The 21257-nt window shown below is 38.3% G+C and overlaps 1 protein-coding gene across 2 annotated transcripts in view; it reads left to right on the top strand.

Moving 5' to 3' along the window:
- The first annotated feature begins 769 nt into the window (after positions 1-769).
- Positions 770-21257, top strand: part of UBR1 (ubiquitin protein ligase E3 component n-recognin 1) — a 165138-nt gene continuing 144650 nt past the window's right edge. For both annotated transcript variants that reach the window (XM_082834706.1, XM_082834705.1), the window contains exon 1: positions 770-905. In XM_082834706.1, the coding sequence (XP_082690832.1) occupies positions 825-905 (81 nt within the window). In that variant the 5' untranslated portion in view covers positions 770-824. The remainder of the gene's footprint in view (positions 906-21257) is intronic.

Here is a 21257-nt window from a genome sequence, read left to right as displayed (position 1 = left end):
AAGGTAAAGTAGCTCTAGACCACCTCCCTCCTCTCCTGTACCTCAGAGCTAACTATTAATAGTTTGCTCTGTTCCCTTTCAAGACTGTTACTTTCGCATTTAAAAGGTAGGTAAGTGCCAAACCATAGTTTGTGGCAACTTGATTGCATTTTCCTCCCACTTAATTTATCTTTATCTTTTCACACAGAGCTATTTTGTTCTCTTTAAGAGCTACACGATGTTCCATAATGCAGATGTACCACGTTTATTTCGTCTTTCCTCTGCCGCTGAATGACTAGGTTTCCCATTTCTCATTACTTCTTCACCACCTCTCCCAAGAGCTGCTGGGGCCCAAGCTTTCTTGCGCGCATGTGCAAGTTCCCACAAGCTACGCTCTTAAAGAGAGCTTATATTTGAGTATTTTTTCATTTTGTTGGCTCTGGGGAACCAATGCAGGTACTTAGGAAGGCAAAACACACCCAACAACCGCCCGACCAGAAAGAGACTCAGAGCAGGTTCTCACTTAGCCCCGACAGTTTTCTTCCTTTCATAATGGACGCTGAACTTGTTTTTCACCTCGTAGATGCAACAGTTCCCAGCACCGAAACCAGCTATACAACCACTCGGCCACCAAGCACTGTGACTAAAAAACAAGTGGAAGAAACAGCCGCACCGGCCGTGACGCCTGCTTCCGGAAGCGGACCGGAAACCGCTGTTTGATTCTGCGTCAAATCCGACTTCAGGGGCCGTCGTAAAACTGTCGCCCTTCGTCTCTGGGACCGGACACAGGGTCCCACGCGCCTCCGGCGGGGCGTGTGGATCTGCGGGTGTCAGTTTTCCTCAAGATGGCGGAGGAGGAGGCTGGGGACGCAGAGAGGATGGAAGTCAGCACGGAGTTGCCTCAGACTCCACAACGACTGGCCTCTGTAAGTCCGTGTAGGCTAGTTGCTTTTGTCCCCCCGAGTCCTTCCCTACCGCGTTCAGGAGGATGTGGGGCTTCACCCCTTACGGTGGCTCTGGGGAGCGGGAGTCGTATGGATTGATCAGAAAGGAAGCCACAGAATAAAGTTAGTCATCACCCACATTCCTGCTGGCCAAGTCTCCGGTGTATAATGACTGTCATTTATTAGCCGTGACGAGTTCAAGCTTGTCTCTATCCTGAAATAGAAAGAACTGGTAATGTTATTAGATGGTCTGGTGTAGGGGTTTGGAGGAAGAGCCATTTTCCGACAGACGTAGTGTTAACCCCTCCTAGACGATAGACGTCCAGGACGCAGCACCTAGTGTTGTATTGCATAGCTGGCTGGGTGGGGCTTCATAGTGACAGGGAATGCTGCCTCTGTCAACTCACGTCAAGATATAGGGTGTAGGAGTTGTAGTCCTTCGTTGTAGCATCTTGAGAACCCAGGCCGAATCCTCCGTGGAGAAACCTATCATCTGTCGTTGCTTTTTACAGGTGAAGAACAGACTTTCAGACATTTCAAGTCAGAGCGATACCATTAATTAATATCGGAATCTATACTTTGCCCTTGTATTTTGAAAACCAAAAAAAAAAAAAAAGGGAAGGCAGAGATAGTGAGTAAATTTGAGTCAATAGTCTGACTACAGGGAGAAAGCTGACTGAGGAGGATAAGAGGTAGGGGGGCAACATTAGGGAATGTTCTGGATGTCCCCAGGCACCTAGTGGGGAGGTATATAGAAAATATTCAAATATTGGTCACTGCATGCTGTGAAGAGTTTTATTAATTTATCTTTATTGGTGCATATAGAAAGGTGTGGGATTACACCTCTTTCTGAAGTTTCTTTGGTTTGTAGTTTTAATAAAATCATTTTTGAAGTATTTTAACCCTGCAGACACTTGAGCATTGTTTTATGAGAGAACAGAGTGAGCTCCAGAAAAGAGTCCACCTCAGGGACTGAAGAGACTGGCTGGGAGACAGAAATCAGGTGGGGAAGGAGTTGGACTAAGGGTTTGGCCATCAACTAGGGCAGTGCTTGCAACCATCCTCTACCCCAAGTAGCAGTTCAACCTCATTTCACGTATTGAAGGGGGAAGCATGTGTTTGAGATGATAAGAAATGAGAAGACAGGGAAACTTTAGAAGCAGCTGAAACATCTGGTCTTAATGTAAAGCTGTGCTTCTTACATTTTCTAAGGAGTGGAGAAACTGTGCTGTGGTCAGAAGTGTTATCGTAATTTTGTATTGCTAAAGATGACTAGTGTTTATTTAAAGCTTTGATATATTAATTCCTTCCAGGTGGTACCAAAAAACCTCATCAATCTGGATCTTACTTATTTGAGATTGGAGATAATGGTACAGGAATTCAGCTAGAATTATGTTGCAAACTCTTCAATATTAGATTTCTTTGGGCAAGGTTTTGGGTTTTGCAAGATAGTAGGTAGATGACAAGAGAAGTGTAAAAGCCTCAGGTAACTCACACTCTAGAGACACAGGTAGGACAAGTGCTCAAATTTTAATACAAGATAGGGTGATGTAAGTGAATGAAGACTTGTGACTGGTGAGCCTCCTGATCACTTTTTTGGCTTGGCTCTCTCTATTTTAGAACTCCAGACATCTTCCTAGTTTCCTATTCTTTTTAAAAATACCACCTTCAATTTTATCCTGACAATGGAGTAAGACACTGGCTTTTCCAGTTTACTTCTTCTTCTCGATTAAGTGAAGTGATCTCAGAGATTCTTTAACATTTGAATGATTTGAATCTTAAATCACCATTGGGAGGCAGGGGAAAACAAAATAGTAAATATGGAACAGTTACAGAGGTCTAAGAAATCTTACCAATTCCATTAGAGTCTTGTCCCTGGGTATTATATAGTTTCTGTTATTCTTAAATCAAACTTCCTTCTTAGAGCCCAGGTCTTTTTTTACTGTCATGTTGCAATCAACAGGCATGAAGTCTCTCAAATTCCTGACATCACATAACATGCAATTAGAGTGAAGTAATAGGTATGAATTATTGGACATTTATTAGAAGAGCCATTGCTTAAGAATAATTAGGGGAGTTGATTCTGTAGGTCTAGGGTGGGATCTGAGAATTTGCATTTTCACAAGCATGCACTGCAAATGAAGTCCTGGTCTGTGGGCCACAGAGTAAGATTTAGCCAGAGACATTTAGAAGTTCTCAGTATAGAGTTGAAAGTTGAGGTTGTGGGGATGGATAAGATCTTTGAGGGGAAAATCTGTGTTTGTGTGTGTGTTTATACATACACAGAGAGAAAGAGACGGTCACACAGAGAGGGAGGGAGGAAGAGAGGGAGAAGCGAGGAAGACAGGAATGATTGAATTTCAGGGATAGACAGTGGAGGAAGGAGCTAGAAAGGGAGCAGACAAGCAGGTAGGAGGTGAGAGTAGTGCAGTGTCATAGGGTGTAGTTTCTAGGAGAGGGTAGTTTATTGGGTCTAGGGAGGTGAAGAGTGAGAAAAATTGAGAATTCATAGTATGTGGAGTGGTCTGACAGAACTTCTGCCTTCTGTCTTCATTAACTGGATTTTCTTCATTAAGTCCATCTCAAAAGATGCCTCCTGGTATGGTACTAAACTCTTTTCTTTTCCCTGTCTACATCCTCTGCCCATGTGATTTCATCCAGTTCTGTGGCTTTAAATACCATCTGTATTCGTTCAGTTCCCAAATTTGTATCTCAGGGTCATCTCACTTTTGAGCTCCACAGTCACAAGTCCGTGTGCCTACTTGACATATCCACTTGGATGTCTGAAAAGTGTTTCAAACGGAGAAGCAATTAGGAAGCTACTACAGTAATCAAGCCATAGTTGCTGGTGGCTTGTACTAAAGCGATATCACTGGAGATGAAGAGAAGTGGATGGATTGGGGAGAGATTTTGGAAGTATGGTAGAAGTAGAAAGATTTGTTTATGGTTTAGGCATGAGGGAAAAGGGAAGAAACAGATGACATCTGGATCCCCAGTTTTTGACTTAAGTATTCATGATTGTGGCTGTGTCATATACTGAGAGGAAAGACCAGGTTTTGGGAGGGCAAAGAAGGGAGACATCAAGTTTTGTTATCCCTGTCTCAGTAGATGACACTTCCATAATAGCTCTTGAATACAAACAACTCTGTCTGTCTCCACTCCATCTCTTTAGTCCTAGCCACCATCTGTTGCCTAGGCAACTGCAGTGGCCTTTTAACTGGTCTCTTAGCTTCTGTTTTTGCCCTCTTCCAGTCCATTCTCCACAGAGCAGCCAGAGAAATCTTTGTAAGACTAAATCAGATCATTGTCAATCTCTTGCCTAAATCCTTCAGTGGTTTCCCATCTACTTGGAAAAAAATCTAAACTCATTACATGTTCTTCAAGATCTGGCCTGATCCAGCCCCTCCATCTCCCCTCATTTTCTGTTACTTTCTCTTCATTTACTTTTAGCCTCCCTAGCTTCCAAAATAAGTCGAAGCTCTGTCTTACTTCAGGGCCTGTGCCTTTGCTTGCTGTTCTTTTTCATACAGTGTTTTTCCTCTGTTTTTTCTTGATACTTACCTTGTCTAAAAGATGGGTTCCTTTTACCATTCTCTGTCAAAGCACCCTGTTTATTTCCTCCACTGCACTTATTACAATCTGTGATTACTGTATTGTCTTTATTTATTTAAATGTCTGTTTCTCCTACCAGAATGTAAGTTCCGTGAAGGCAAGGATCATGTCTGACTTGATCATGATCATTTCCTGATCATGTCAAGGAAAAATTATCTACAATCTCATGTGTATAGGGGATCTTTAAGAGATAACATAGTCTTTTTATAGTGGACTTTAAAATATTGAGATATAGAGGAAGGAATGAGACGTTATATGCTATTTTCAGTGGAGGTGATTTTCCTTAGAAATCTGTATCTCTTATTTTAGGCCAGAGCACAGCTTTCTGTAGTAAGAACATACTTAGAGTGAGAAAACGAGGATGAAAACCAAAGTCTCTCTTTTTAAAAAATAAATAAATTTATTTATTTAGTTTTGGCTGCATTGGGTCTTTGTTGCTGCGTGCAGGCTTTCTCTAGTTGCAGTGAGTGGGGGCTACTCTTGGTTGCGGTGTGCAGGCTTCTCATTGTGGTGGCTTCTCTTATTGACTAGGCATGCGGGCTGCAGTAGTTGTGGCACGCGGGCTCAGTAGTTGTGGCACACGGGCTCAGTAGTTGTGGCACGTGGGCTCAGTAGTTGTGGCACACGGGCTTAGTTGCTCCGCGGCACGTGGGATCTTCCTGGACCCGGGATTGAACCCGTGTCCCCTGCATTGGCAGGCGGATTCCATAGCAGAACCTAGTGACAGTTGTTTTTTCATCAGCATCTCCTAATTTCTATTGTAGGCAGCTAGGGAAAATTCTGATTTTCAGTACCAAATTCTGTAGAGTCTGATGAAGTTAAGTTTTAAAACTGCAAGTCAAGAGTGACAGCTTCGGGCTTCCCTGGTGGCGCCGTGGTTGAGAATCTGCCTGCCAATGCAGGGGACACAGGTTCAAGCCCTGGTCTGGGAAGATCCCACGTGCTGTGGAGCAACTAGGCCCATGAGACACAACTACTGAGCCTGCGCGTCTGGAGCCTGTGCTCCGCAAAAAGAGAGGCCGCGATAGTGAGAGGCCCGCGCACTGTGATGAAGAGTGGCCCCAGCTTGCCGCAACTAGAGAAAGCCCTCGCACAGAAACGAAGACCCAACACAGCCAAAAATAAATAAATAAATTAAAATAAAAAATAAAAATTAAAAAAGAGTGACAGCTTCAGTCCTACTAGTAATTTATCTAGTAATTTATCTAGATGAGCTGGTGCTTGAGCCTGACTGCTTATGTTTAATAGCAGACATTGTCTTGCAAATAAAGAGGTTTTTGTCCTCAGTACTGCATAGGGTGTCTGTCTGGGTAGATATTATATAAATCAGTGATGTAGGATGAACCAATGCAGTATCCTGCCCGTCCTTTCTTCGTGTGTGCTGGCTTTGAGGGTTACCTCAGATTTCTTTGAAGGTGTTAATCATATGTTGTGTTCTGTGAAACAATTTTCTTTAAGCTTTTAACTCAGATGGCTTAAAACAAACTATTAAGACCTCTTTAGTCCTGAGTGATTTCTGTGAACTCCTATGTGTTCTTCTAAGATATTCTGGTTAACATGCCTCCTGTTGAAGAAACAAAAGTTATTTCATGAGTTTGTTTTTTTAAAGCATTTGGTACAGCTTTTTTTTTTTTTTAATGTTGTTACACCCTGTAGTAAGCTAAGTGCTTATGGAAATACGCTCTACTAAATAATGCTATTGAAAGACCCCAGAAGAGTTATTGTGCTTCCATAAGTGCCTACTTGATATTCAGGAATGACATAGGCCCTGTCCAGAATGGAGTTTGTTTTTGATCACTTGAATGTAATTCTCCTTCTAATAGTTTACTTGATGCTATTCTTCAGAACGAAGTCTGTTTGACTTGTTTGGAGGAGTGGGGCTATAACCACTTAATGTGTTTTTATGGACTACCTTTTAAAAGTCCTTTGAACTTTTGATATTGTTGGATAAGCTAGAAATGACTTTAGCCACAGGGGGAAAAATCTGTAAATTTATGCATTTATGTTTTTATATATACATACTCTGCCTTGCAATCTAAGAAAGAATTTTAGTTGTATTGGAAATATTTATTCAATACAGTAGAAAGAGAATATGAGATATGTACCCCATAGTGTAGGAAACCAGATTTCATTCATCCAGAGACTTAAAGGAGAGCTTAGAAAATTGGAGCATGAGCCTATGGTCAGAGCAGAAAAGGAAGAGAAAGGCTTAGAAGGGATGGTATGCTTTCGAAAACTAAATTCTGACAGCATGAATATATATATATTATCTCAACAGGAAAGAAGAGAGAGGGGCCTTATTTGTCACACTACTCTATATTTGATTCTGGCTAATTTTATCAATGCCATGAGGACATAGTAGACTTATGTACGAAACAACACAAGGCTTAACAGACATAGGACCGATATGTTATAGGACACACACATAAAATCTCCTTAGGCTAAATTTTGCATCAAAACTAACAAGGTGAAATTTAATTGCCATGAAAGTAAATTAGACTATGTCTAGGACCGGGTATTTGTGTGTAGGACTAGGTCTCTTATGTGAATGATTTGAGGGTTTTAGTTTTCTGCAAACTCACTAAGTCATAATGTGATGTGGCTGCCAAACAAACAAAAAAGCGAACTTTTAAAGCAGTTTAGTGTCCTGGATAAGGAAGGTAATAAGCAGTCCCACTCCTATGTACAGAGACATATTGTGCATGTTCTATGTAAGAGAGAGAGTGCATGTTCTATGTAACATGGAGAGTGGGCTGGATACCATGTCATTAGGGATGGCTAAATTTCATTTCTAGGAATGAACAGATTTCTTTAGTTTCTACATTCCTGTTTAGCCCTGGAATAAAGAAACTAATGAGAGACATAATATTTAGCTTCATTTATTTGATAGGTTGTTGGGTGAAAGAGCAGAGTAATTTGTATTGGATTATTTCAGGCAGCATAGGATAAAAGTTACAGGAAGGTAGATTTTGGTTTAATTATGAGCTGTAAGAATGGAAGTTGGCTGAGTGGATGTGTTCAGACAGGCTTAGGGAGCTGATTATCAGATATGTTTTAGACAGGGTTTCCCTATGGGATAAGTGGGTGCACTAGAGGTTTTGTTGTTTGCTTGTTTTTAAACTTCATAAACCTGTCAAATAGTATTACAAGAAAATTTAGTATAACCAAAAGATTTCTTGGTGCCTAGAGGTGCTACAATTACTAGTCCAGTACTTGCTTTGAGCAGTTCTGCCGCCTCCAGATTTTGTTATGCCTTTAAAACAGGGGAATTAGAAACAGAATTACAGGCCCTCCATAGATGTCCATCAGTTATCTAAGGAAGGGTAAATTGTGATTTGAACAAAAGGAACCTAGTGTACTTAAAGTAAGTTCTGTTTTCAGACTGATGTTACCAGTCATCCCAGTCCCTGGGTCAGAGTTGAAAACATATTTTTTAATCTCCATGGGGATGAGGAAAATGTTTGGAATGTTTGGGGATTTAAATGTTGTGAGAATTTGTTTTTACAGGACAGTCAATTGGGAGAGTCTTCCCTTAACTCCAGATGTTGAAAAAAGTTTTTTTCCCTGAACATGAAAATAAAAATTCCTTAATTTAATCATGTCTCAAATTGGAGAAAATACTAAAAGCAACCAACCAAAGAATCAAACCTACTCCAGTCACCAGTAATTCCTGAACATGTCACCCAGTAGAATACATCCTGTATAGTTTTTCTTATCTAGAAAAAAAACCCAGAAATCTTAGTTGAAAAAAATTTTTTCATACTTGCAGCAGTCATCTAGGAAAAAATATTTGTGAAACAGCGTAATTGTACTTTATCTCCTGTAAGAATTTCGTAAACAGTTTTAGAAGGCTTAATGTTATTATTTGCTTTGTTCTCTTTAGCAAGAAGTTTATAACTTTCAACAATGACTGAGACCTTTTGTTAAGTACTTGAGATAGGCTTGTGTGAATACAAGGATTTGGAAGGAAAGTTCCTTCCCTCAAGGAGCTGAAAATCTGGTTGAAGAGGCTCGATGTACACATTTAAAGGTAACTAATGTTATCTGGCAAAGGTACAGGTGCTGAATGAGTACCTTCTTTAGTAAGTGCTGCATTGGAGTTACAGGGGAGAGAAATTTTCTTAGATGGGTCAGTGAAGTGTTCATGGAGGTGGGCTTTGAGCTAAATCGACCTTAAGGAACAACTAAGGTGGGGGGAGGTGGAAGGATAGAGAGCCTAGTGGTAAGGTCAGTGGAGAGGGCATTGATGGCATCAACACCCAGACATTCTGTCCAAATCATCCAATTATGTAAAGATAACATTTTAAAATATCAGTTCCTCAGACTGAGACATGTAATGACAGGGATATAATTTAAGAATATTTAGTGGTATTCATTTAGAGGGAAAAATTAAAAAGAAGGCAAAGCTTTGTTTTTTGTTTTGTTTCACTATTAAAGTGAAATTGAGCAAGTCTTAAGGGTAAATTTAAAAGAATAATGTATTTATATTTGGTTAAGTAGAATGAACACTGAACTCTGGGAGTCAGGATACCTAAGTTCTATTCCTGACCCGGATAGTATTCAGTCTTGAACAAGCCAGTTTACTTTTTCCTTGTCACTCAGTTTTAAATGAAGGACTTGAACCAGAATAGATCCCTTAGGTTTTTGGTGATTCTCAAGTTTCTCATGTTCTTGAAAATATTCTTGAAAACTAGAACAGAAACTAGTTCTGTGCCTTCCATAATTAGGAAGGACAGAAAAAGGTTTTTGTTTGGTGTATAGGACTGAATATACAGGATTTTTTTTTTCTTTAGTGCTGTTTGAAGAAAAGAACTTTAGGTACTCCATAGAACATTAAATCTGCTAATTATAGTTGTTGCCAGGTATGCAGAGAACACAAGTTGTTGGTTTGTGAGTATCCTAGAAAAGTTGGAGTTAGAATATTGGAAGGTTTAGTTCATTTTTTAAAAAAAGATTTTAGTAAAATATTTAAAATTTTACAGTTAAAAAATTACTCCCAAAATATGGAATCACTGTAAGGATATTATTCATATTAGGTAAGCAGACATACAAATTCCATGAAAGTATGCTAAAATCCCACTACCCACTACTGTTAACATTTTGGTATATATTCCATCTAACTTTTTCCCCATGTTAATATATATAACACTTAACCAAAATGAGATTTTATACACACTGCTTTGTAACCTACTTTAATGTACTGTGTATCTTCAATGCCTTTCCATTAGATGGAAATAGACATCTTCAGTTATCAGCTCTTTTTTTCTAACTTCTTATTTTGAACTCATTTTAGACTTTTAGAAAACTTAGAAAACTAGCACAGACAGTTCTCTTATATCCCTCACTCCTGCATCCCCTAATGCTAACATCTCACATAAATGTAGAACAATTATTAGGGACCAGAAATTAATATTGCTACTAACTAAACGACAGACCTTATTCAAATTTTACCAGTTGTCCTACTAATATCCTTCTTCTGTTCCAGGATCCTATTGAGGATCCCACCTGACATCCCACCTGTTTGTCTCTTCCAGTATGTAACAATGTCTCACTTTCTCCATAGTCTGCTTCCAGTTTGTAAGTGTCTTGGTCTTTCCTTGTTTTTCATAACCTTGACATGACTACTCAAGAATATTGAGCAGTAATTTTGTGTCATGTTCCTTAATTTGGGTTTGATATTTTCTTAAGTTAGGAATGAGGGCATACATTTTTGGCAAGAATAACACAAAAATGGTACCATATCGTTCTCAGTGAATCATATTAAGGGATTCTTGATATCAATATTTCTTATTACTGGTGATATTTATCTTAATCATTTGGTTAAGTTGGTATCTGCAGGGTTTCTCTACTTTACACTTACTATCTTTTTCCCTTTGTAGTTAATAAGTATCTTCAAGGGAGATACTTTGAGTGTATTTGGCATCATTTTATTTTATTTTTAAAAAAATTTAAATTGATTTTAATTGGAGTATAGTTGCTTAACAATGTTGTGTATTTGGCATCATTTTAAATGGGTGTATATCCTATAGTTTTTTGAGTGGCTCCCCCACCCTGCCCCTTGATTGCAGAGGTATTGTCACTTGTCAAACAAGGTCAAACAGAATTACATTGTTTGAAGTAAAAAGTGAAAATTCTTAGACCCTCTCCACAATTCCTTTTCTCCATGTAATCACTGTAAACAGTTTGATGTTTCTCTTTCTAGACACTTAACTCCATGTTTAGGAAACATCTATACATATATCTATACATTTATATACATGTGTGTATGTTGAATTAGGAAACTCAAATTTGTAGAAATACATAAAGTAAATATAATTTAGGTTTTCATTTAATTTACAAAAATGAAATTTTATTATTTTAAACTTGCTTTTTCGGGCTACAGTATTTTATGATATTCTGACTGCATAGAATGGTATAGATGCATCTTTATTGATAGACATTTAGGTGGACGTTTTCTCACAGTTACAAGTAACATTGTGCACACAGTGGAATATATATATATATATATTTTTTTTTTCACAGTAGGGCAGGTGTGGCTAAATGATAGATTCCATCATTTCTTTAAACTATTCCCCTATTGATGGACATTCAGGTTTTTTTTCCTGATATGAATAACTTTGTACATGAAATGTGTAGATGGCAAAAGCTTTAAAATGATTTCTAACAGATAATCTATATAGTAAAAATTGAAATAGTAAAAATGGATATGTAGTGAAAAATAAATACAGGGGTCTTTCCACTGTTAACAATGTATTTTGAATCCTTTCAGAGGTTTTCTACTCAAATGTAAGCATATACATATATATCTCCTCTTCATTCTCTTCCCTTCTTTATAAATGGTAGCATACAGTACTTACTGTTCTGTACCTTTTGTTTTTTTGTGTGTTTTTTTTTAGTATTAGTTGTTTTTTTTGTTTTTTTTTTATACTACAGGTTCTTATTAGTCATCAATTTTATGCACATCAGTGTATGCATGTCAATCCCAATCGCCCAATTGAGCACACCAACATCCCCACCCCACTGCGGTTTTCCCATCTTGGTGTCCATACGTTTGTTCTCTACATCTGTGACTCAAATTCTGCCCTGCAAACTGGTTCATCTGTACCATTTTTCTAGGTTCCACATACATGTGTTAATATACGATATTTGTTTTTTTCTTTCTGACTTACTTCACTCTGTATGACAGTCTCTAGATCCATCCACGTCTCAAAAACTGACCCAATTTCGTTCCTTTTTATGGCTGAGTAATATTCCATTGTATATATGTACCACAACTTCTTTATCCATTTGTCTGTTAATGGGCATTTAGGTTGCTTCCATGACCTGGCTATTGTAAATAGTGCTGCAATGAACATTGGGGTGCATGTGTCATTATAAATTATGGCTTTCTCTGGGTATATGCCCAGTAGTGGGATTGCTGGATCGTATGGTAATTCTATTTTTAGTTTTTTAAGGAACCTCCATACTGTTCTCCATAGTGGCTGTATCAATTTGCATTCCCAACAACAGTGCAAGAGTTTCCCTTTTCTCCGCACCCTCCCCAGGATTTGTTGTTTGTAGATTTTCTGATGATGCCCATTCTAACTGGTGTGAGGTGATACCTCATTGTAGTTTTGATTTGCATTTCTCTAATAATTAGTGACATTGAGCAGCTTTTCATGTACTTCTTGGCCATCTTTATGTCTTCTTTGGAGAAATGTCTATTTAGGTCTTCTGCCCATTTTTGGATTGGACTGTTTGCTTCTTTAATATTGAGCTGCATGAGCTGTTTATATATTTTGAAGATTAATCCTTTGTCCGTTGATTCATTTGCAAATATTTTCTCCCATTCTGAGGGTTGTCTTTTCATTTTGTTTATGGTTTCCTTTGCTGTGAAAAAGCTTTGAAGTTTCATTAGGTCCCATTTGTTTATTTTTGTTTTCATTTCCATTACTCTAAGAGGTGGATCAAAAAAGATCTTGCTGTGATTTATGTCAAAGAGTGTTCTTCCTTTGTTTCCCTCTGAGAGTTTTATAGTGTCCAGTCTTACATTTAGGTCTCGAATACATTTTGAGTTTATTTTTGTGTATGGTGTTAGGGAGTGTTGTAATTTTATTCTTTTACATGTAGCTGTCCAGTTTTCCTAGCACCACTCATTGAAGAGACTGTCTTTTCTCCATTGTATATCTTTGCCTCCTTTGTCATAGATTAGTTGACCATAGGTGTGTGGGTTTATCTCTGGGCTTTCTGTTTTGTTCCACTGATCTGTCTTTCTGTTTTTGTGTCAGTACCATATTGTCTTGATTACTGTAGCTTTGTCTAGTCTGAAGTCAGGGAGTCTGATTCCTCCAGCTCCATTTTTTTCCCTCAAGACTGCTTTGGCTATTCGAGGTCTTTTGTGTCGCCATACAAATTTTGGGATGATTTGTTCTAGTTCCGTAAAAAATGTTATTGGTAATTTGATAGAGATTGCATTGAATCTATAGATTGCTTTGGGTAGTATAGTCATTTTCACAGTATTGATTCTTCCAGTCCAAGAACATGGTATATCTATCTCTCCATCTGTTGGTATCATCTTTAATTTCTTTCATCAGTGTCTTATGGTTTTCTGCATACAGGTCTTTTGTCTCCCTAGCTAGGTTTATTCCTAGGTATTTTATTCTTTTTGTTGCAATGGTAAATGGGAGTGTTTCCATAATTTCTCTTTCAGATTTTTCATCATTAGTGTATAGGAATGCAAGAGATTTCTGTGCATTAATTTTCTATCCTGCAACTTTACCAAATTCATTGATTAGCTCTAGTAGTTTTCTGGTGGCATTTTTAGGATTCTCTATGTATACTATCATTATCATGTCATCTGCAAACAGTGACAGTTTCACTACTTCTTTTCCAATTTGTATTGCTTTTATTTCTTTTTCTTCTCTGATTGCCTTGGCTAGGACTTCCAAAATTATGTTGAATAATAGTGGTAAGAGTGGACATCCTTGTCTCGTTCCTGATCTTAGAGGAAATGCTTTCAGTTTTTCACCATTGAGAATGATGTTTGCTGTGGGTTTGTCATATATGGCCTTTATTATGTTGAGGTAGGTTCCCTCTATGCCCACTTTCTGGAGAGTATTTATCATAAATGGGTGTTGAATTTTGTCACAAGCTTTTTCTGCATCTATTGAGATGATCATATGGTTTTTATTCTTCAATTTACTAATATGCTGTATCACATTGATTGATTTGCGTATATTGAAGAATCCTTGCATCCCTAGGATAAATCCCACTTGATCGTGGTGTATGATCCTTTTAATGTGTTGCTGGATTCTGTTTGCTAGTATTTTGTTGAGGATTTTTGCATTTATATTCATCAGTGATATTGGTCTGTAATTTTCTTTTTGTGTAATATCTTTGTCTGGTTTTGGTATCAGGGTGATGATGGCCTCATAGAATGAGTTTTGGAGTGTTCCTTTCTCTGCAATATTTTGGAAGAATTTGAGAAGGATGGGTGTTAGCTCTTCTCTAAATGTTTGATAGAATTCACCTGTGAAGTCATTTGGTCCTGGACTATTGTTTGTTGGAAGATTTTAAATCACAGTTTCAATTTCATAACTTGTGATTGGTCTGTTCATATTTTCTATTTCTTCCTGGTTCAGTCTTGGAAGGTTATACCTTTCTAAGAGTTTGGCCATTTCTTCCAGTTGGTCCATTTTTTTGGCATATAGTTGTTTGTAGTATTCTCTTAGGATGCTCTGTATTTCTGCGGTGTCTGTTGTAACTTCTCCTTTTTCATTTCTAATTTTATTGATTTGAATCTTCTCCCTCTTTTTGTTAATGAGGCTGGCTAAAGGTTTATCAATTTTGTTTATCTTCTCAAAAAACCAGCTTTTAGTTTTATTGATCTTTGCTATTGTTTTCTTTGTTTCTATTTCATTTATTTCTGCTCTGATCTTTATGATTTCTTCTGGTAGCTTGGGGTATGTTTGTTCTTCTTTCTCTATTTCATTTAGGTGTAAGTTTAGATTGTTTACCTGAGATTTTTCTTGTTTCTTGATGTAGGCTTGTATAGCTATACGCTTCCCCTTAGAACTGCTTTTGCTGCCTCCCACAGGTTTTGGGTCGTTGTGTTTTCATTGTCACTTGTCTCTCGGTATTTTTTGATTTCCTCTTTGATTTCTTCAGTGATCTCTTGGTTATTTAGTAATGTATTGTTTATCCTCGATGTGTTTGTGTTTTTTACGTTTTTTTCCCTGTAATTCATTTCTAATCTCTTAGTGTTGTGGTTAGAAAAGATGCTTGAAATGATTTCACTTTTCTTAAATTTACTGAGGCTTGATTTGTGACCCAAGATGTGATCTATCCTGGAGAATGTTCCATGCGCACTTGAGAAGAAAGTGTAATCTGCTGTTTTGGATGGAATGTCCTATAAATATCAATTCAATCTATCTGGTCTATTGTGATATTTAAAGCTTATGTGTCCTTATTTGTTTCCATTTTGGATGATCTGTCCATTGGTGTAAGTGAGGTGTTAAAGTCTCTCACTATTATTGCGTTACTGTCGATTTCCTCTTTTATAGCTGTTAGCAGTTGCTTTATGTATTGAGGTGCTCCTATGTTGGGTGCATATATATTTATAATTGTTATATCTTCTTCTTGGATTGATCCTTTGATCATCATGTAGTGGCCTTCCTTGTCTCTTGTAACATTCTTTATTTTAAAGTCTATTTTATCTGATATGAGTATAGCTACTCCAGCTTTCTTTTGATTTTCATTTGCATGGAATATCTTTTTCCATCCCCTCACTTTCAGTCTGTATGTGTCCTTAGGTCTGAAGTAGGTCTCTTGTAGACAGCATATATATGGGTCTTATTTTTGTATCCATTCAGCGAGCCTGTGTCTTTTGGTTGGAGCATTTAATCCATTCACGTTTAAGGTAATTATCAGTATGTATGTTTTATGACCATTTTCTTAATTGTTTTGGGTTTGTTTTTGTAGGTCCTTTTCTTCTCTTGTGTTTCCCACTTAGAGAAAAGTTCCTTTAGCATTTGTTGTAGAGCTGATTTGGTGGTGCTGAATTCTCTTAGCTTTTGCTTGTCTGTAAAGCTTTTGATTTCTCCATCGAATGTGAATGAGATCCTTGCTGGGTAGAGTAATCTTGGTTGTAGGTTCTTCCCTTTCATCACTTTAAGTATATCATGCCACTCCCTTCTGGCTTGTAGAGTTTCTGCTGAGAAATCAGCTGTTAACCTTATGGGAGTTCCCTTGTATGTTATTTGTCATTTTTCCCTTGCTGCTTTCAATAATTTTTCTTTGTCTTTTTTTTTGCCAATTTGATTACTATGTGTCTCGATGTGTTTCTCCTTGGGTTTATCCTGTATGGGACTCACTGAGCTTCCTGGACTTGGGTGGCTCTTTCCTTTCCCATGTTAGGGAAGTTTTCGGCTATAATCTCTTCAAATATTTTCTTGGGTCCTTTTTCCCTCTCTTCTCTTTCTGGGACCCCCGTAATGCGAAGGTTGTTGCATTTAATGTTGTCCCAGAGGTCTCTTAGACTGTCTTCATTTCTTTTCATTCTTTTTTCTTTAGTCTGTTCCGCAGCAGTGAATTCCACCATTCTGTCCTCCAGGTCACTTATCCGTTCTTCTGCCTCAGTTATTCTGCTATTGATTCCTTCAACTGTAGTTTTCATTTCAGTTATTGTATTGTTCATCTCTGTTTGTTTGTTCTTTAATTCTTCTAGGTTTTTGTTAAACATTTCTTACATCTTCTTGATCTTTGCCTCCATTCTTTTTCCAAGGTCTTGGATCAACTTCACTATCATTATTCTCAATTCTTTTTCTGGAAGGTTGCCTATCTCCACTTCATTTAGTTGTTTTTCTGGGTTTTTATCTTGTTCCTTTATCTGGTATATAGCCCTTTGTCTTTTCATCTTGTCTATCTTTCTGTGAATGTGGTTTTTGTTCCACAGGCTGCAGGATTGTAGTTCTTGCTTCTGCTCTCTGCCCTGTGGTGGATGAGGCTATCTAAGAGGCTTGATGGGAGGGACTGGTGGTGGATAGAGCTGACTGTTGCTCTGGTGGGCAGAGCTCAGTAAAACTTTAATCCACTTGACTGTTAATGGGTGGGGATGGGTTCCCTCCCTGTTGGTTGTTTGGCCTGAGGCAACCCAACCCTGGAGCCTACCTGGGCTCTTTGGTGGGGCTAATGGCAGACTCTGAGAGGGCTCACGCCAAGGAGTACTTCCCAGAACTTCTGCTGACAGTGTCCTTGTCTCCACGGTGAAACAGTGCCACCCCCCGCCACTGCAGGAGACCCGCCAACAGTAGCAGGTAGGTCTGGTTCAGTCTCCCCTGGTCCCAATGTGCACACTACTTTGTGTGTGTCCTCCAAGATTGGAGTCTCTGTTTCCCCCAGTCCTGTCGAAGTCCTGCAATCAATTCCCTCTAGGCTTCAAAGTCTGATTCTCTAGGAATTCCTCCTCCCATTGCCGGACCCCCGGTTGGGAAGCCTGACGTGGGGCTCAGAACCTTCACTCCAGTGGGTGGACTTCTGTGGTATAAGTGTTCTCCAGTCTGTGAGTCACCCATCCCGCTGTTATGGGATTGGAGTTTACTGTGATTGTGCCCCTCCTACCATCTCAGTGTGGTTTCTCCTTTGTCTTTGGATGTGCGGTGTCTTTTTTGGTGAGTTCCAGTGTATTCCTGCCGATGATTGTCCAGCAGCTAGTTGTGATTCTGGTGTTCTCGCAAGAGGGAGTGAGAGCACGTCCTTCTACTCAGCCATCTTGGTTCCTCCCACCTTTTTTTCTTCTTTAAAAATATAACTTGAGGAATGTTCCATAGCAGTATATATTGATATCTGCCCCCCTTTTTTATAATGGCTGCATTGAATTTATGTACCATGATTTATTCAACTCTTCTTATGGAGCATTTAGGTTGTTTCCAGTCTCTTATTTATTTATTATTTTTTTTAATTTAAATTTTATTTTTTTTTATTTATTATTTAAAAAATAATTTATTTAGTTGCGCTGGGTCTTAGTTGCGGCAGGTGGGCTCCTTAGTTGCCACGCGTGGGCTCCTTAGTTGCCGCAAATGGGGCTCCTTAGTTACGGCAGGCGGGCTCCTTACATGGGCACATGTCCAGTCTTTTATTATTATTAATAATGCTGTAAATAAAATACTTGTATGTATTTCTTTTTACATATTTGAGTTTATCTGAGGTACAAATTCCTAGAAGTGGGAATTTCTGAGTCAAAGGTTATATAAATTAAAAATTTTAATAACTATCAAAATTGTCCTTCTGAGAGGATAGGCTAATTTAATTTCTACAATGATACCTAATTAAAAATTTTTTTATTATTATCATTTGTTTTTTAAAGTTTTGGCTCTGTTGGGTGTTCGTTGCTGAGTGCAGGCTTTCTCTAGTTGCGGCGAGCGGGGGCTACTCTTCTTTGTGGTGTGTGGGCTTCTCATTGTGGTGGCTTCTCTTGTTTCAGAGCATGGGCTGTAGGAGGGCAGGCTTCAGTAGTTCCAGCACATGGGCTCAGTAGTTGTGGCATGCGGGCTCTAGAGTGCAGGCTCAGTAGTTGTGGCTCACGGGCTTGGTTGCTCCACAGCAGGTGGGGTCTTCCCGGACCAGGGATTGAACCCATGTCTCCTGCAATGGCAGGAGGATTCTTAACCACTGTGCCACCAGGGAAGTCCCTAATAATATCTAGTTTTAACATAATGTTTTACGTGAAGTTTTATTGAGTTCAGCTCATTTATGGAGCCATATTGAGCTTCAGGAGAGCAAACTCAGAAAGCCTTATATATAATCAAATATGTGTAACCTTCCTTACTTACCTGTGATGGAACTTTATGTAAATTTTTAAAAAAATTTTTATTGGAGTATAGTTGATTTACAATGATGTGTTAGTTTCAGGTGTACATCAATATGAATCAGTTATACATATATCCACTCTTTTTTTAGATTCTTTTCCCATAGAGGCTATTACAAAGTATTGAGTAGAGTTCCCTCTGCTCTACAGTAGGTTCTTATTCGTTATTTATTTTATAGGTAGTAGTGTGTAATATCTTTTTTTAAAAATATCTTTTAATATCTTTATTGGAGTATAATTACTTTACAATGGTGTGTTAATTACTGCTTTATAACAAAGTGAATCAGCTATATGTATACATATATCCCCATATCTCCTCCCTCTTGCGTCTCCCTGCCACACTCCCTATCCCACCCCTCTAGGTGGTCACAAAGCACTGAGCTGATCTCCCTGTGCTATGTGGCTGCTTCCCACTAGCTAGCTATTTTACATTTGGTAGTATATATTAGTCCATACCACTCTCGCATTTCGTCCCAGCTCACCCTTCCCCCTACCTGTGTCCTCAAGTCCATTCTCTACATCTGCATCTTTATTCCAGTTCTGCCCCTAGGTTCATAAGAACCTTTTTTTTTTAGATTCCATATATATGTGTTAGCATACGGTATTTGTTTTTCTCTTTCTGACTTCACTCTGTATGACAGACTCGAGGTCCATCCACCTCACTACAAATAACTGAATTTCGTTTCTTTTTATGGCTGAGTAATATTCCATTTTATGTATGTGCCATATCTTCTTTATTCATTCATCTGTCGAGGGACACCTTGGTTGCTTCCATGTCCTGGCTATTGTACATAGAGCTGCAGTGAACACTGTGGTATATGTCTCTTTCTGAATTACGGTTTTCTCAGGGTATATGCCCAGTAGTGGGATTGCTGGGTCATATGATAGTTCTATTTTTAGTTTTTTAAGGAACCTCCATGCTGTTCTCCATAGTGGCTGTACCAATTTACATTCCCACCACAGTGCAAGAGGGTGAGGGTTCCCTTTTCTCCACATCCTCTCCAGCATTTCTTGTTTGTAGATTTTTTGATGATGGCCATTCTGACTGGTGTGAGGTGATACTTCATTGTAGTTTTGATTTGCATTTCTCTAATGATTAGTGATGTTGAGCATCCTTTCATGTGTTTGTTGACAATCTGTATATCTTCCTTGGATAAATGTCTATTTAGGTCTTCTGCCCATTTTTGGATTGGGTGGTTTGGTTTTTTGATATTGAGCTGCATGAACTGCTTGTAAATTTTGGAGATTAATAATTTGTCAGTTGCTTCATTTGCAAATATTTTCTCCCATTCTGAGGGTTATCTTTTCATCTTGTTTATGGTTTCCTTTGCTGTGCAAAAGCTTTTAAGTGTCATTAGGTCCCATTTTTGTTTTTATTTCCATTTCTCTGGGAGGTGGGTCAAAAAGGATCTTGCTGTGATTTATGTCATAGAGTGTTCTGCCTTTGTTTTCCTCTAAGAGTTTTATAGTGTCTGGGCTTAACATTTAGATCTTTAATCTATTTTGAATTTATTTTTGTGTATGGTGTTAGGGAGTGTTCTAATTTCATTCTTTTACATGTAGCTGTCCAGTTTTCCCAGCACCACTTGTTGAAGAGACTGTCTTTTCTCCATTGTATATCTTTGCCTCCTTTGTCATAGATTAGTTGACCATAGGTGCATGGGTGTATCTCTGGGCTTTCTATCTTGTTCCATTGATCTATGTTTCTGATTTTGCGCCAGTACCATATTGTCTTGATTACTGTAGCTTTGTAGTCTAGTCTGAAGTCAGGGAGTCTGATTCCTCCAGCTCCGTTTTTTTTTCTCTCAAGACTGCTTTGGCTATTCGAGGTCTTTTGTGTCTCCATACAAATTTTAGGGTGATTTGTTCTAGTTCCGTAAAAAATGCCATTGGTAATTTGATAGGGATTTCATTGAATCTATAGATTGCTTTGGGTAGTATAGTCATTTTCACAGTATTGATTCTTCCAGTCCAAGAACATGGTATATCTGTTTCTCCATCTGTTGGTATCATCTTTAATTTCTATCATCAGTGTCTTATAGTTTTCTGCATACAGGTCTTTTGTCTTCCTAGCTAGGTTTATTCCTAGGTATTTTATTCTTTTTGTTGCAATGGTAAATGGGAGTGTTTCCATAATTTCTCTTTCAGATTTTTCATCATTAGTGTATAGGAATGCAAGAGATTTCTGTGCATTAATTTTCTATCCTGCAACTTTACCACATTCATTGATTAGCTCTAGTAGTTTTCCGGTAGCATCTTTAGGATTCTCTATGTGTAGTATCATGTCATCTGCAAACAGTGGCAGTTTTCCTTCTTCTTTTCCGATTTGGATTCCTTTTATTTCTTTTTCTTCTCTGATTGCTGTGGCTAAAACTTCCAAAACTATGTTGAAAAACAGTGGTGAGAGTGGACAACCTTGTCTTGTTCCTGATCTTAGTGGAAATGGTTTCATTTTTTCACCATTGAGAACAATGTTGGCTGTTGGTTTCTCATATATGGCCTTTATTATGTTGAGGTAAGTACCCTGTATGCCTACTTTCTTGAGGGTTTTTATCATAAATGGTGTTGAATTTTGTTGAAAGATTTTAATACATCTGTTGAGATGATCATATGGTTTTTCTGCTTCGATTTGTTTATATGGTGTATCACATTGATTGGTTTGCATATATTGAGGAATCCTTTCATTCCTGGGAGAAACCTTACTTGATCATAGTGTATGATCCTTTTAATGTGCTGTTGGATTCTGTTTGCTAGTATTTTGTTCAGGAGTTTTGCATCTGTGTTCATTGGTGATATTGGCCTGTAGTTTTCTTTCTTTGTGACATCCTTGTCTGGTTTTGGTATCAAGGTGATGGTGGCCTTGTAGAATGAGTTTGGGA

Source organism: Leucopleurus acutus (assembly GCF_964270905.1).
Source record: "Leucopleurus acutus genome assembly, chromosome: 1".
NCBI lineage: Eukaryota > Metazoa > Chordata > Mammalia > Artiodactyla > Delphinidae > Leucopleurus > Leucopleurus acutus.
The sequence above is the reverse complement of the archived record's forward strand: the minus strand, read 5'-3'. Positions and strand labels throughout refer to the sequence as shown.